General features: G+C 44.4%; 1 protein-coding gene across 2 annotated transcripts in view; it reads left to right on the forward strand.

The window, feature by feature from the left end:
• Positions 1-13,831, forward strand: part of ITGA4 (integrin subunit alpha 4) — a 131,322-nt gene that overhangs the window by 44,214 nt on the left and 73,277 nt on the right. The window contains exons 1-2 of one of the 2 annotated variants that reach the window (XM_037130049.2): positions 3,962-7,237; positions 7,580-7,701. The exons of the other annotated variant lie outside the window; for it this stretch is intronic. Of the exons in view, the coding sequence (XP_036985944.1) occupies positions 7,041-7,237; positions 7,580-7,701 (319 nt within the window). The 5' untranslated portion in view covers positions 3,962-7,040. Of the gene's footprint in view, positions 1-3,961; positions 7,238-7,579; positions 7,702-13,831 lie in introns of those variants that run through there. 2 annotated transcript variants of the gene reach the window in all.

The following is a 13,831-nucleotide window of genomic DNA, read 5'->3' on the forward strand; positions in this document are numbered from 1 at the left end:
GAAAACTAAGAGATTGAAAACCAAATTTCACTTTCTATGACTGGCTTATTGCATGTACCATAGCGTTCTCCAGGTCCATCCACGCTGTTGCAAAAGGTAATATTTTCTTCTTTTTTAGGGCTGAGTAGTATTCCATTGTATACATGTCTCACAGCATTTTTTAAAAGATTATATTTATTTATTATTTTTTTAGAGAGAAGGAAGGGAGGGAGAAAGAGAGGAAGAGAAACATGAATGTGTGGTCGCCTCTCACATGGCCCCCACTGGGGACCTGGCTGCAATCCAGGCATGTGCCCTGACTGGGAATCAAACTGGCAACCCCTTGGTTCACAGCCTGTGCTCAATCCACTGAGCTATACCAGCCAGGGCCCTCACAGCATTTTTATCCACTCATCTACTGATGGACACTTGGGCTGCTTCCAAATCTTAGCTATTGTAAATAATGCTGCAATGAACACAGACAAATACCATATAATTTCATTTATATGTGGAATCTAACGAACAAAATAAATTAACATGCAAAATAGAAACATAGAGACAGAGAATAGACTGACAGCTGTCAGTGGGGAAGGGGTTAAGGGCTGGGGGAAAAAGGTGAAGGGATTGAGGAAAATAACAGCCTCCGAGACACAGACAACAGTACGGTGATTGCTGTAGGGAAGGGAGTGGGGAGGTAGAAGAGAGTAAAGGGGGAGTAAATGTTGACGAAAGGAGACTCCACTTGTGGCAGTGGGTGCACAGGGAATGCACGATGCAATATACAGATGATGTAGTATAGAATCGTATGCTAGCCACCTGTATAACTTTATTAACAAATGTCACCCCAATACATTCAATTACAAAATGCAAGTTTCAGCACCACTAACACACCAAACGAGGGATTGATTGGCAGTTGTGGCAGCTGCTGTCAGTGCCTGGCCCCTTCTATTATCTGACCTCCCCTTGCTGGTGGGGAGGCAGTTTCGGCATGTTGGCAGCTTCCCAGCTCAAGTGCCTTTGCCTCTCTTCTCTGCCTGAGGACTCTGATGCCTGGGAGTGTGCTTGTCTGCAAACGTGTGTCACCTGTAAGTGTGGCAAGGTTCACCCGCCACCAATAGAGGGTAAGACTTTAGATAAACGCCCCAGCCTCCTGGGCTTTTAGAAGTAGGGGATTCTGAAGTGGTTTAAGAGCTCTTGTAATTCGGAAGGCGTTGTTTCATGTTTCTTGTAACGCAAACTTGTCATTGGTATTCATATTCAAACTAGCAGCAGGAAGTTTGGGCTAATAATATACTGTATATCAGAATGAAAGAATCGGAGTTTCTTTTGGGGGAGCTTTGTTACTGTGAAAAAAAATAATCTCTCATAATTGGATCTTATCTTGAGGGATCTTAGTTTGAATCCCTCAAGAGAGGACACTGAGCCCTGGCTGGTGAGGGTCAGTTAGTGGGCCCTTGTCCAGTACACCAAAAGGTCGCAGGTTCGATTCCTAGTTAGAGCACATGCCTAGGTTGCAGGTTCAATCCCCAGTCACAGGGCATGTATGCAAGGCAATTGAAAGATTTTTTTCCTCTCTCAATATTTTCTCATTTCTCTCTCTCTCTAAAAAAAGAAAAAAGAAAAGAAAAGAAAGAGGACATTGAGACAAACACTTTGGGGGAAAAGGGAGTGCCTCAAAGATTGGATTAGAGGAAGACAGGGAAAGAGTGGAAAAATTGTAAATATTTGCTTTACATATCACTAAATATTTTACATGTTATAGTAAATCCGTAATTTAAGATTATCTAATAAAGGAAAAGTAAAAAATCAAAACCAAAAAATAAACAATAGTGCCAGACATTTATGAATGTTGCACGTACTCTGCAGACGCATCTCTAGAACCCAGGCAGAATCACCCAAACTCACTCTGCCCTCCCGCTGCCGTTCCAGCTCTTCTTTCTGGTCACCCTTGGTCTGGATTTTTTCATGTTACTACCGCTGTCCAGCTGAAAAATGCAGTATATTTTACTTTTTCATACTACCTGCCCCTGACAGTTTATGTCACGTTTTCCCAGTGTATTATATCAGTTCTTTCATCTTCTTCTGCCTTATACTGTACCCAAATTCAGGTCCCAAGACTGCCCTTTATGCCTATACCACTGGTTAGCGACCAGCTGTCTCTTCTCGCCCCAGCATATATGACATTCACTTGACTCTCACCTCTGTTCCTCTAAAGCACACCATCTCTCCACTTGTAAATGATAAGTCGTTTGAATGTAGGACTCATGTTTTAAATGTCTTTGAATTTGCCAGAGGACCTAACACATTGTTTTGCATGTAATAATACATCAACATAAATTTACAGAAATATCTAGATTTATCTCAGTTTATGCTACCATGTGTCCAAATCATGTAAGAGCCATTAAAAAAAAGTACTTATTGACTGCCTGCTGTTTGCCAGGTGACATATCAGGTGATGGGGAGATAGTGGTGAACAGCAGTAACAACACAACACAGGTTCTTCTCTAGTATTCTAGAGAGGAAAACAAAAGGAAAAGGTAAATACATACATGCTTATAAATTAAAGAGCTCTGAAGAGAATGAATAGGAATGTCTACCAGAGAATAATATAGTGATGGATGTTATAGACGAGCAGGAATATCTTCTGTGAGGACAAGACCTCTGAGCTGAGACTGGGGAAAGAGAAGAATCATGAAAAGGCACAGGTTGTGTAGTCAGGCAGATGGAAATGTACAAGCAAAGACCCCGAGGGTGGACAAACCTCAGTGCACTTAAGGACACTAAGAAAGGTTGGTATGGTCCTGGCTGGTGTAGCTCAGTGGGTCGAGTGTGGGCTGCGAACCAGAGGGTCACCAGTTCGATTCCCAGTCAGGGCACATGTCTGGGTTTTGGTCCAGGTCCCCAGTACGGAGTGAATGAGAAGTAACCACACATTGGTAGTTCTCTCCTCCTCTTTCTCCTTCTCTTCCCCTCTCTCTAAAAATAAATAAGTAAATAAAATCTTAAAAAGAAAAAAAAAGAAAGGTTAATGTGGCTCAAGGGAAGTGGTTATGGAAGACATGGCCAATGGATAGCTGGCAAAGTAGTTTAGAGACCAGATCACAGAGCCCATGTGGAACGTGTAAAGTGTGGTTTGTACTGGAAGAGCAATGGGAAACTATTCATAGCATTTAAAGCAAGAGAGTGGCATGCATGATTTGATTTAGAATTGTGAAGTCCACTTCAGCATCCATTGAGAAAATGATGTTGTGAAGGAAGAGCAAACAGGAGGACCAGGCAGTGGACTACTGGATAGCCCAGCTGGAATCACTGCAGTTGGGAGAGCGTTGTAGCAGGGCAGAAGAGCTCTGCTGCCCCTGGAGCTCTTCTGCCCCTGGAGCTCAGAAGAGAGGTCCAGGTAGAGGCATGAATTGGGGACTCGCCTGGTATTAATGGTATTATTTAGCTGGTATTAAAACACATAAGAAAGGGGTTAGAGCGTCTAAAGAGAGAGGTGGAAAGAGAAGAAAATAGGGCCCAGAATGGAGCCCTGGGTCTTTCCTACACTATGGTGGAGGGAAGGAAGCCAGCAGAGAGATGCAGAATGGCCAGATAGAAAGGGGATGCTAAAAATACTATAACAAAAAGGCTTTCAAGAAGGAGAAATGTTCACTTTTGATGGCAACTGAGAAGTTGGGTGAGCCCATATTGGAATCCTCTCTACTGGGTCGGACTTGAACGGAGATGGAGAGCACTGTATTTTTGTCTTTTACTCTTATTGGAGTCCCTAAAGCAGCTGCTGGCACACAGTGGAAACTTGATATGTATTAATCAAATGACACATATTAATTGAATGGGTGAATATTTAAGTTCAGTTGAAGGTTACAAGTAGGCATATGTAGTATTTATTTATCTATTAAAAAAATTTTTTACCCTCACCTGAGGACTTTTTCCCCATTGTTTTTAGAGATGGAGGAAGGAAGAGAGAGAAACAATGTGAGAGAGAAGCGCCCACTGGTTGCCCTCCACATGCACTGGCCCGGGGATCTTACACACCCAGACGGGACTGAAACTGCAGACTAGGCATGTGCCCTGACCAGGAATCAAACAGTAAACTTTGGGTTATGGGACTATGCTCCAACCACGTGAGCCTCATGGGCCAGAGCAGCATAAGTAGTTTTTAAAGTCCTTTTCCCACACCTCCAGGTAACCTCTCCCTACCTGATTTTTCACACTTGCCTACAAAAAATTTGATTAGAGAGAAAGCAATATCTACAGTCTTGTCAAAGCAACATTAAACACCCTTTATTTCTGCTGACTTAGGAAAAAATTGAGCTGGTCTCTAAGCCTTAGCAGAAGGGAACTTGGGGTTAACAGAGCACGCTGAGGTAACAAAGGGTGGTTGTTTCTGGAAAGGTGGTATCACTGTAACTATAACAACATGCTCTACTGGCTGCTACTCACTTTAATTATGCTAATGAAAATAATGGTGTTGAGTGGATGCCATCACATAAGATTTTGGCGAAGAAAGAGAAAAATGTGGGTTCGGATCAGTGGCTCTGACATTGCCAGGGTCTGGAGAATGTGGAAGTGCCTTTGATACGACTTCTCCCTGGACATCAACTGGGAGTGTGGCTGCACAACAAGAGAAGCTGCTTAGTTCAGAATGATGGCAGCGTGAGCTGGTTACAGAACTGGGTTGGAATCAGCATGCATATCTACTCAGAAAAAAGGGATCTTTGGGTGGAGAAACAAAGTGGGACCATTTTTAATGGGCCCTGTTATCTACATCTCTAGAAGCCATTTTATTTCATTTTTACAAGAGATGTAACACACACCATTGCTTGCCTTTTCCTTTGTTGCAGATAATAGGAGAGGGTTGCTAGTCCTCTTGTGTTGTCTGTTGATAAGAGAGTAAACATGATCCGGTTGGGTTTGGCTAGAACACCCTTGCCATTCTACAGGTATCTCAAACTCTCTGTCTAAATCTTAATTCATCGGTGCACCACGTGCACGCCCACTTCCATGCATACACACATGCATAGCCTTGTTCCTTCTGTGCATTTTTTTCTTTGTGAATTATCATCATATTACTCAGATCCCCAACTCAAGCCTTGGGCATCACCCTGACTCCTTCATCTCTGTTCCATGTTTGTATTTACCAGTGCTAGCACTAAGTTCTATCGGCTCCTGTGTCTCATATCTCTTGAATGTATTATTTCCTCTGTTCCTCCTTTGCTATTTCCTAGTTCAGGCCACCACCATCATCTTACTACTCATTAATTACTACAGGAGCCTTAGAAGTTAGGTTTTCTGTATTCAATCTTTTCTGAAACACACAGCTGACCAAAACAAATCTTTCCACAGCTTTCTGTCAGCCCCAGCAGAGAGGTAAAATTGTTTAAACTGGCTTGGGTGATTCTCGATGTGTCCCTGCTTCCCTAGTGAGCCTCGTATGGTTCCAGTCTGCCTGTGGACAGCCATGCTCTGCCAGAAGCATCTCTTCCAGTTCTACCTGGTCCTGCTAGAGCCTGCCCTCACACTGTGCTCTCACACTGCTTAGCCCAACCGAACCCTCCTTGACCTTCCAATCTCTAAGTGTCCCTTAAACATTCAGAACAATGTCTAGTCAGTAAAAGTTTGTCTTTCTACCATGCATTTTCCTGAAGGCTTATCCTGCCTTGCTAACCATATCCTGTGGATCTTGCAATGTGCTGGCTCAATGAATGCGCTGAATAAACGATACAATTTAAGATGTGCTATTTCAGTATGGTCTTAGTGCACACACACACACGCTCGCGTGCACGCACACATGTGCATGCACCTTGGTGAACCCCTTTTCTTCATTTTTTTTCACACAGCAGTAATTAGTAACTGGACCTGCTCCTCCTACAGATATCAGCCTGATAATCATCTACAGCTGTTTCTCTGGTTGCCGAAGAAAGAAACCTGAGGCACATCTGGATTGCATTAGAATGAGAATCTAACGCAGTTTGGATGTGCTGTACTGGGGTCCTGAGTGCATCTTCAGAGGGTTATTGTGGTGCCTGTCTCTTGACCTTCCACTGGGTATCTGGTGGTACCGAGGTGGGTGCATGGGAAATGGCAGCAGCAAGAACTACGTTCTTCGTTAACATGAAGCAAGTCACAGTACTTTCTTAACTCAGCCTCGCTGTTGAACACAGAGCAGCTTAAACCCCGTGCCATTCAGCCCGTAAGGAGACAGGCTGGCCGCCCCTCTACCTCCTCCCCGAGGCAGTGGAGGACTTAGGAGGAAGCGTGGGGAGTAAGGAAGTGGACTTAGAAGCTTGGAGGAGTCTGAGTCTTGAAGTGAACTGCCATGACGTGTTTGTGACCAAAGTAACTCAGGCACCTTCAGGAGTTCATTTTAAATTTGTGGCCTTCTGGTTATTTCTACGCCCCCCAAGTCAGATAGAGTGCCTAATTAGCAGCGAAAAATGTGGACGGTTCCGCGCCGCAGTCTGATGCCCAGGTTTGTGGCTGGCCTTTGGGCTACACCGGGGCAGGCGGTGGGGCCTCTGCGCTCATAGTGGGGCCACTTCGCCGCCCATCCAGGCCCCAGCCACGGTTAGAAGGGGTAGCCTGTGCGCCTTCCAGCTTTGCCACTCTCGCAGAGCCCCCAGAGCCCGGAGTCTTCCAGCTCTTAGAAGAAGTTGTGAGGTCTGGCCGGACGCGCGATTAGCAGCAGAGGTCCCCCAGCGCCCCCTGCAGCCGCTGGTCGGGGGTAGACGGCACCTAGTCTCGCCTCAGCACCAAACCTGGGACCCCACCCAGAGGCCCGCGCCCAGGAGCTCGGGAGCATCCGCACCTCCCTGCGGCAGAAACCGGGCGTGGGGTCCTGCGGGCGGGTGCGCTACATCCCAGGCGGCCTCCGATTGCTCCGCCCGGGGGCCGACTTCCCCTCCCTCTTTCCGTCCGTCCCTCCCTTCTTCCCTTCCTCCTTCCCTCCTGCCTGCTGGCGCTGGACTCGCTGAGCCTCTTCTCTCGGGGCCTTCTTCCCTTTGGCCTGCACAACTCGGGGACTGTGCCATTTGGTGTTGAATGTTCCCCTCCGAGAGCGCATGGCTGAGGAAGAGAGGCGAGGGCCGGGCCCCCGAAGGGCCACCGTCCGGGAGGCGGTGATGCTGCTGCTGTGCCTGGGGGTCCCGACCGGGCGCTCCTACAACGTGGACACCGAGAGCGCGCTGCTCTACCAGGGCACCGCCAACACCCTCTTCGGCTACTCAGTGGTGCTGCACAGCCACGGGCCGAACCGATGGTGAGTGGAGTGGGACTCAGACGCTCTGGGCTTGGCAGAGCAGGGAGTGAGCGGTGCCTTGGTGGTTCCTGCCCCATTCAAACTTTCCTCTCAGGAGGCAGAAGGGGAACACTTTATTGGCCAGCTTGCTGGAGATCTGCTCATCTGGGGTGGCAGCGCCCGGGGTGCGTCTGGCACGAGGCACTGGAGTTAGTGGCGGGGGGCAGCTGGGTGTGCAGGGTGGTGGGCGGAGGAGGAGGCGAGGGGAGCGGGCCTGGGGCCCGCCGCATGTCAGCTGAAACCAGCAGTTCCGTGGGCAGCCCAGCTCACGTCTGCGCGCACGTGCACGTTTCTCAACTGTAGGCTCATAGTGGGGGCTCCCACCGCCAGCTGGCTCTCCAATGCTTCGGTGGTCAGTCCGGGGGCGATTTACAGATGCCGGATCGGAACGAATCCAAACCGGACTTGCGAACAGCTCCAGCTAGGTGAGTCGGGTCGGGGACCAGTAGTGAGTGACCCCATCCCCCACTTGTGGACTCCACGGTGGCACAAGTCCTGCAAAAACTCATGTTGCTATTACTTTCAGTTTGAAGTGAATGAGTTTTCACTGAGGTCCACACCATCTTCACGTAAAAGGGATTCCCCTTCTTTCTGGCAGTATTTTACTCCCTTTTGGGTACAGCGTTGATTTGCAGTACTCTGACAAAACTTTGACTAAACTATGTAAAGGGAAATTTCTTATACCTTCTCCTCTCCCGGTCCCCCATGTGTAGAGTGCATTTTAAAGTTTCCGCACATTAAGGCCAGGACAGAGCGATCAAGACTAAAGAATTTTATTTCCATCTTTGACCTACTAACCTTGTTAAAGAGAAAGGCTGAGGGGCAGGGCAGGAAGAGCAGTTGGAATTGATTGCATATCCTGTGATTTAGCCTGAGGGCTTTTAAAAAAAGAAAAGGATACGCTTTTACTTAGAATATAAAGTGTAAAAGAAGAGCACAGGAAAGTTGGCATCTCCATTGTTAATGTAATTAAAATGAGGCTTGACCTATAATTACTAAGTTTTCTCTCCCCAAACTCTCACATTAAGTGGGTACCTCTATTTGAAGTCATTTCTTAATATCTCTTCTTAGATTTGTGATGACTTGGAAAACATGTTCTGCAGGGGGAGGGGAGAAAGTTTATGGTTCAAAGACAGAAGCAAATTTGCTTTAGAGAGCCACCATGGGGCCAAGGGTTGGTGGCGGGATGAGGGGGCGGGCAGTGGAGCGGGGAGAGGAACCAATATTAATTCAGACCTGTCTTGTTCTAAACGCTGTTAGGCACTGCTGTACATGTTGTTTAATACCCCCCACCCCCGGTCATAGGGGGCATTGTTCCTACTTAACACATGCGGACTCTGTGGCCCAGCGAGCTGCAAGTACTTCTTCTGAAGGTTGCTCAGCTAGTGAGTGAAAGGTGGAATACTCCCAGTCCAAGGCAGGTCCGTGTGGGTCCGTAGTGCAAACCCTGTCTTTTTTTGTTTGCATCTTCAGGGCAAATAAAATTAAGTGAACAGTCCAATATGTTGCCTGCTGGTTACAACTGGTACCTTTTTCATATTTATGTTTGTTGTCAATGAACCTTTGAGATAAGCTAATTACTCTGCCTTTAACCCACTTCTATAGTAGTCTTTGCATTTTCTCGAATTGGGAAGCTGGCTCCCTTCATTTAGAGTGAATTCAAATAGAATATGCATACAGTGGAACTTGTATTTTTAATTCAGAGAACATTCAAAAAAGTCTAGGAGGTGTCTGTAGCATGCTTCCCATTTAAGCCTCTTCCATCCCAAAAGGCAGACTAGGAAGGCATAATACGTTCATAGACCTATCCATTTGGAATAATTCTGCAAAACACAACTTTCATTGCATGAGGGAGTCATGGAATACAGAATGAGGGAGTAGAGCACGCAACCATGATCTGCCAGAGGATCCTGACAAGACCTCAGGGAGGGAACATTTCATGTCTGTTGTCCTGTCGAAGTTTCCTGACTCATGACGTTAAAGCTACTGCTATCTAGCACCTAATTCCTGTTTAGAAGGGCACTGGATCTATTTCTAGATATCAGGATTTTAACTGGAAGGACGTCATAGCAGTATATGAAATTTCAGATAATAATGCCTGTCAAAATTGAAGGTAAACCTATACGCTTTGGGTATGGGGCACTTAGGGATCGACTATAGAAATATCCTCAGAGAAAGAGCACGTGGTAAATGTACAACAAATACAAATTAAGTGAAGATTTATTGGATAGATGGATGAATAAAAGCAAAGTGACACTCTGATTGTCCTTAACCTGACTGGTGAATAAGAAATATTCACCAATATTTCTTATTGGTGAAATAAAAAGCCAAAAGCATTTATGACAATACAAAAGGTATTTACTGAAATAAAAGGCAAAACAGACAACAAGATTTCTGTTCAATTACTGGTTGGAACACTAATAGCTGTAGAAATAGCTTTGACTCTTTGCAAAAGAATTGACTGAAGTTATTTTTCACGCAGTGTTTTAAACAATATATCTTCCTTTTATAAAGAAATGGGGCATCTCCCTTTTTTCCTCTTCTAGGGTAAAGCAGGGATAAATGCTGATGGAAGGAGACTTGGGCTGATTAACATACTATGATATACAGATGATATATTATCGAACTTTGTACCTGAAACCTATATAATGTTATTAACCAGTGTCACCCAAACAAATTCAATACAAGTTGAAAAGAAAAGATTAAAAAGTTAAATGTATAAGTGAAAAGGTAGCAGTTGAAGTGAAACACAATGAAAACATTTCTTGTTGGCCAAACCAAAAAATCTTGTCATAACTAAAGACCGAACTATGATTGCCATGCCAGGAGGGTGTTTCTTTCATTCGGAATGGCTTTGTTACCAAGGGGATGAAGTTGAAAGGTCTCTTAAAATGGTACCCATCTCCTACGAAATTCAAAATACTGCCCAACTAGTCTGTAGGTGTCAGAATTTCAGACTGAAGTTTGATTCAGATAGACAACTCCTGTGAAAGGGGAGTTCAATACCCCACCCTCCCTACACTGCCCTCGCCTTTGTAGATAGTGTTGTCAAATACTGTGGTACATTTACTGTGGCCATAATCCAGAGTGAGCAGCAACTCTTTCTCGAGAGTGTCCAGGGTGTTAGATGTTGAGAGTGAGATATCCTTTCAGTGAAGCGCATTGATGATTGTAGAAGAGGTACTTGTCCTCCTGTACGCAGACACCCTCCCTCCGCCTCCCTGCCGGCCTGAGAAGTGTCTCTGCTCCCTACTGGCACTTCCCGCTATGAACCAGACACAGGAGTCTCAAAATAAGGCATCGCAACTAAGGACTCCACTATTATATTAATCATAGGCCATCCATGGATTACCAGTATGCAAAGAGTTAGAACATAATAAAATTATACTTTAAAAACTGTCTTTAATTGGTTATTCAAAAGACATTTTAGATCTTTTATTACTTTGGAGTTGCCACTAATAGCATCACACACACACACACACACCTGTTTGGCTACTAGAATCTGGAGTTATGTAGTTACATTGCTCAATGCAATAGCCAGTAGCCACCTGTGGCTCTTGAGCACGTGGAATGAGGCTAGTTTACTGTGAGGGGTGCTGTACTGTAGACTACATCCTGGACTTCAAAGACAGTACCAAAAAATACAATACAATACAGTATCTCATTTTTTAGATACTGATTACATTGTTGGAATAAATATTTAAAATTAATAGTGATCAGATATTTAAATGATATATATATTAAGTTAAATAAGATATACTGTTAAAATTAATTTCACCAAACTTCCTTTTTTACTTTTTAAATGTTACCACAATGAAATTAAACATTTTACATGTGGCTTGTATTATATTTCTATTGGACAGCACTGCTGTAAAGAAGCACAACTTTCCTGAACAAACTAACACTGAATTTTGAGCAGGTGCTTTCCCCCTGTCTCTGCATAGACACATAGGACTTTCACTTTTCTTTTCCAGACCCAGTGTTGTACGTACAGGTGCTAGGCCTTTAACATCCCTGCTTGTGCTTCTCTTTTCTTACTGGAAAGAACAGTGGTCTGTCACACGTTAGTCATCATTATTCCCCTTCAGATTTCTTTCTGAATATTCCATTACCTTATGCTCCTGGTTTGTAGTATATAACCTGTTTGGAAGTGGTTACTTCAATTAGCATCACACAGTTAAACTAATGATTATTTCACTCTCACTTCTGCCTGATGTGCAGGACTTCATAGCTTAACATGAAAAGGCAGACCCCTCACTGTTGAAACTTCAGCGATGCTCTCAATAACTTTTCTCTTTTATTTGCACTACTCTTTAAATTGTAGCTCCTGAAGCTGAGTTGATGCAGACAGGTCATTTTGAAAAATCACCCCTGAACATAGGTTGGTATGGGAATTATACAGAAAATCAGGACTTCATTAGTAAACTGCAATACTAAGAGAATTAAGTTCCCTGATTTCCAGCAATTTCCCAAACTCCATCTGAAAAAATGGTTTCCACTTTAATTTGAGAGGTTAGGTTGTTTTTTTTTTGCCTTAAGTTTCACAGATTTTTGAGTAATATTCTTAGTGACTTAAAAATAATCTCCCCTTGGCAACAGTTCCAGGGTCTGGTATGGTGATCCACTGTACACGTGGGTCATTTGTTCAGTCATTTGTCAAAGAATGAGGGGCTAGAACCTGGACAAACAAAAGAAACCAGGTCCTTGTCCCAGGCTTTACAGTCTGTTAGGTTACTGTAGGGAGGTATGGTGAGGAGATCTAATTGAGTTAGGATAAAATGCTGATGTCTTACTCGGGAATTGCTGTTCAAGTGGGGAACTAAGTAAAAATCAGGAGTTAGTTAGAGAAGGAGGTTGTGAGAAAGCTGCCAGACAGTGAACAGCAGGCATGAAGTCCCCGATGTCTTGAGAGCATGGCGTCTTTGAACTGAAAGAACCACGCATGTGGCTGGACTGTAGAGGGTGAAGTGGATGGGTGGTGGAAGAGGTATTTTTTGGTACAACTTCCTAAACCCTTTTTAGGATTATGAATTTGACCCAAGATGATTGAAGCTGGGAGTGACATGATTAGGATTACAGTTGTGTTTTAGGCAGATACTTCTGGTTGCAGAGTAGTGAATGTTTTGGAGGAAATGGGTCAAGACAGTGTCAGTAAAAATGTAGAAAATCAGAGATTCTCCAGTTGTTCAAAAGACAGATCCATCAGGATGTGATAAGAGAGAGATGAAAAAAGTTATATTTTCTTCCTTCCTGGGACGCAATTTAAACACAAATTAGTGTCCCAGGAGGGAAACCATACACACACACAGAAGAAAGGTAGGTTTAGAAAAAATTCCACAGTTGATTCTTATATGTGACGTCTAACCCAATACCCTTCATGTGTGAACTATTAATATAAAGAAAGTATGCTTTAATTTTTTACTATTTAGGGAAGAAGTTTTCAAAGATGTTACTGAAGGTTTGACTTGGGCTTTTGCATGGCTGATGTTGCTATGTTCTGTGAGACAGAAGTAAATATCTAGTAATCATTTGCAGGTATGGGTCAGGTGGGCGGGAGAGGTCTGCACCTGCAATTCAGAGCTGAGGGAAATTGACATAGAGATGGCAATGAAGGCCCAGGAATTAATGAGTTTAATCTGGGAAACCTCTATGTTGAAAAGATGGGAGGGCCCAGGATAGACCCCAGGGGTTGCTTCTATTGAGAAGTGGCTAGAGCAATGCTACTCATCTCTGGCTGCTGTTTGCGCTGTCCTGCATAACTTTAACAGTGCCAGTGTTTATTCTCCAAATGTCTGGGGATGAGTCTGGGTAGGTGTGATATCGTGATTTATAAAAAGAAATATCAATTTGGTCTTTGACCCTCTTTCTGTCACAGAGCTCCTAAAACCCTTAGAATTTCTTGAGGGATAAGAGACAAAGATGTCTTTGGTTATTTCAATGAGGTGGGTTTTGGACCCCACTTAAAGATAGGGGCTGGTTACTAGGGGGGCACAGCAGGTGATTTGTGGACTTTTCTGTCTGTCCCACCCCCATGACCTCCATGATGGAAAAAGAGGCTGGAGGTTGAATCAGTTGCCAACTGCCAAAGTTTTAACCTAGCATGTCTATCTGATGAAGCCTCCATAAAAAAACAAAAGGATAGGGTTTAGAGTTTCCAGGTCGGTGAATACATGATGATTCTGAGAGAGTCGCGTGCTCAGAGAGAGAGGGCGGGAGGCTCTGAGACCCTTTCCCTCATGCCTCGCCCTACACATCTATTCCATCTGGCTATTCCCGAGTTATATCCTTTTCTAACAAACTGATATTGTAATAAGTAAAATGTTTCTCTGAGTTCTGTGAGCCAATATAGCAAAGAAATCAAGTCAAAGGAAAAAGTAGGTAGAATCTCATAGCCAGTTGGTCAGAAGCACTTGACAGGCAGCCTGGACTTGTAATTGGCATTTGAAGTGCATGGGTGTGGGGATCAGGGAGGGAGTGGTCTTGTAGGCCTGGGCCCTTAGCCTGTAGATCTGATGCTCTCTCTAAGTAGATAGTGTCAGAACTGAGCTGAATGTA

This window comes from Artibeus jamaicensis, unplaced genomic scaffold (genome assembly GCF_021234435.1).
Source record: "Artibeus jamaicensis isolate MK-2021 breed Jamaican fruit bat unplaced genomic scaffold, CSHL_Jam_final contig_391, whole genome shotgun sequence".
Taxonomy (NCBI): domain Eukaryota; kingdom Metazoa; phylum Chordata; class Mammalia; order Chiroptera; family Phyllostomidae; genus Artibeus; species Artibeus jamaicensis.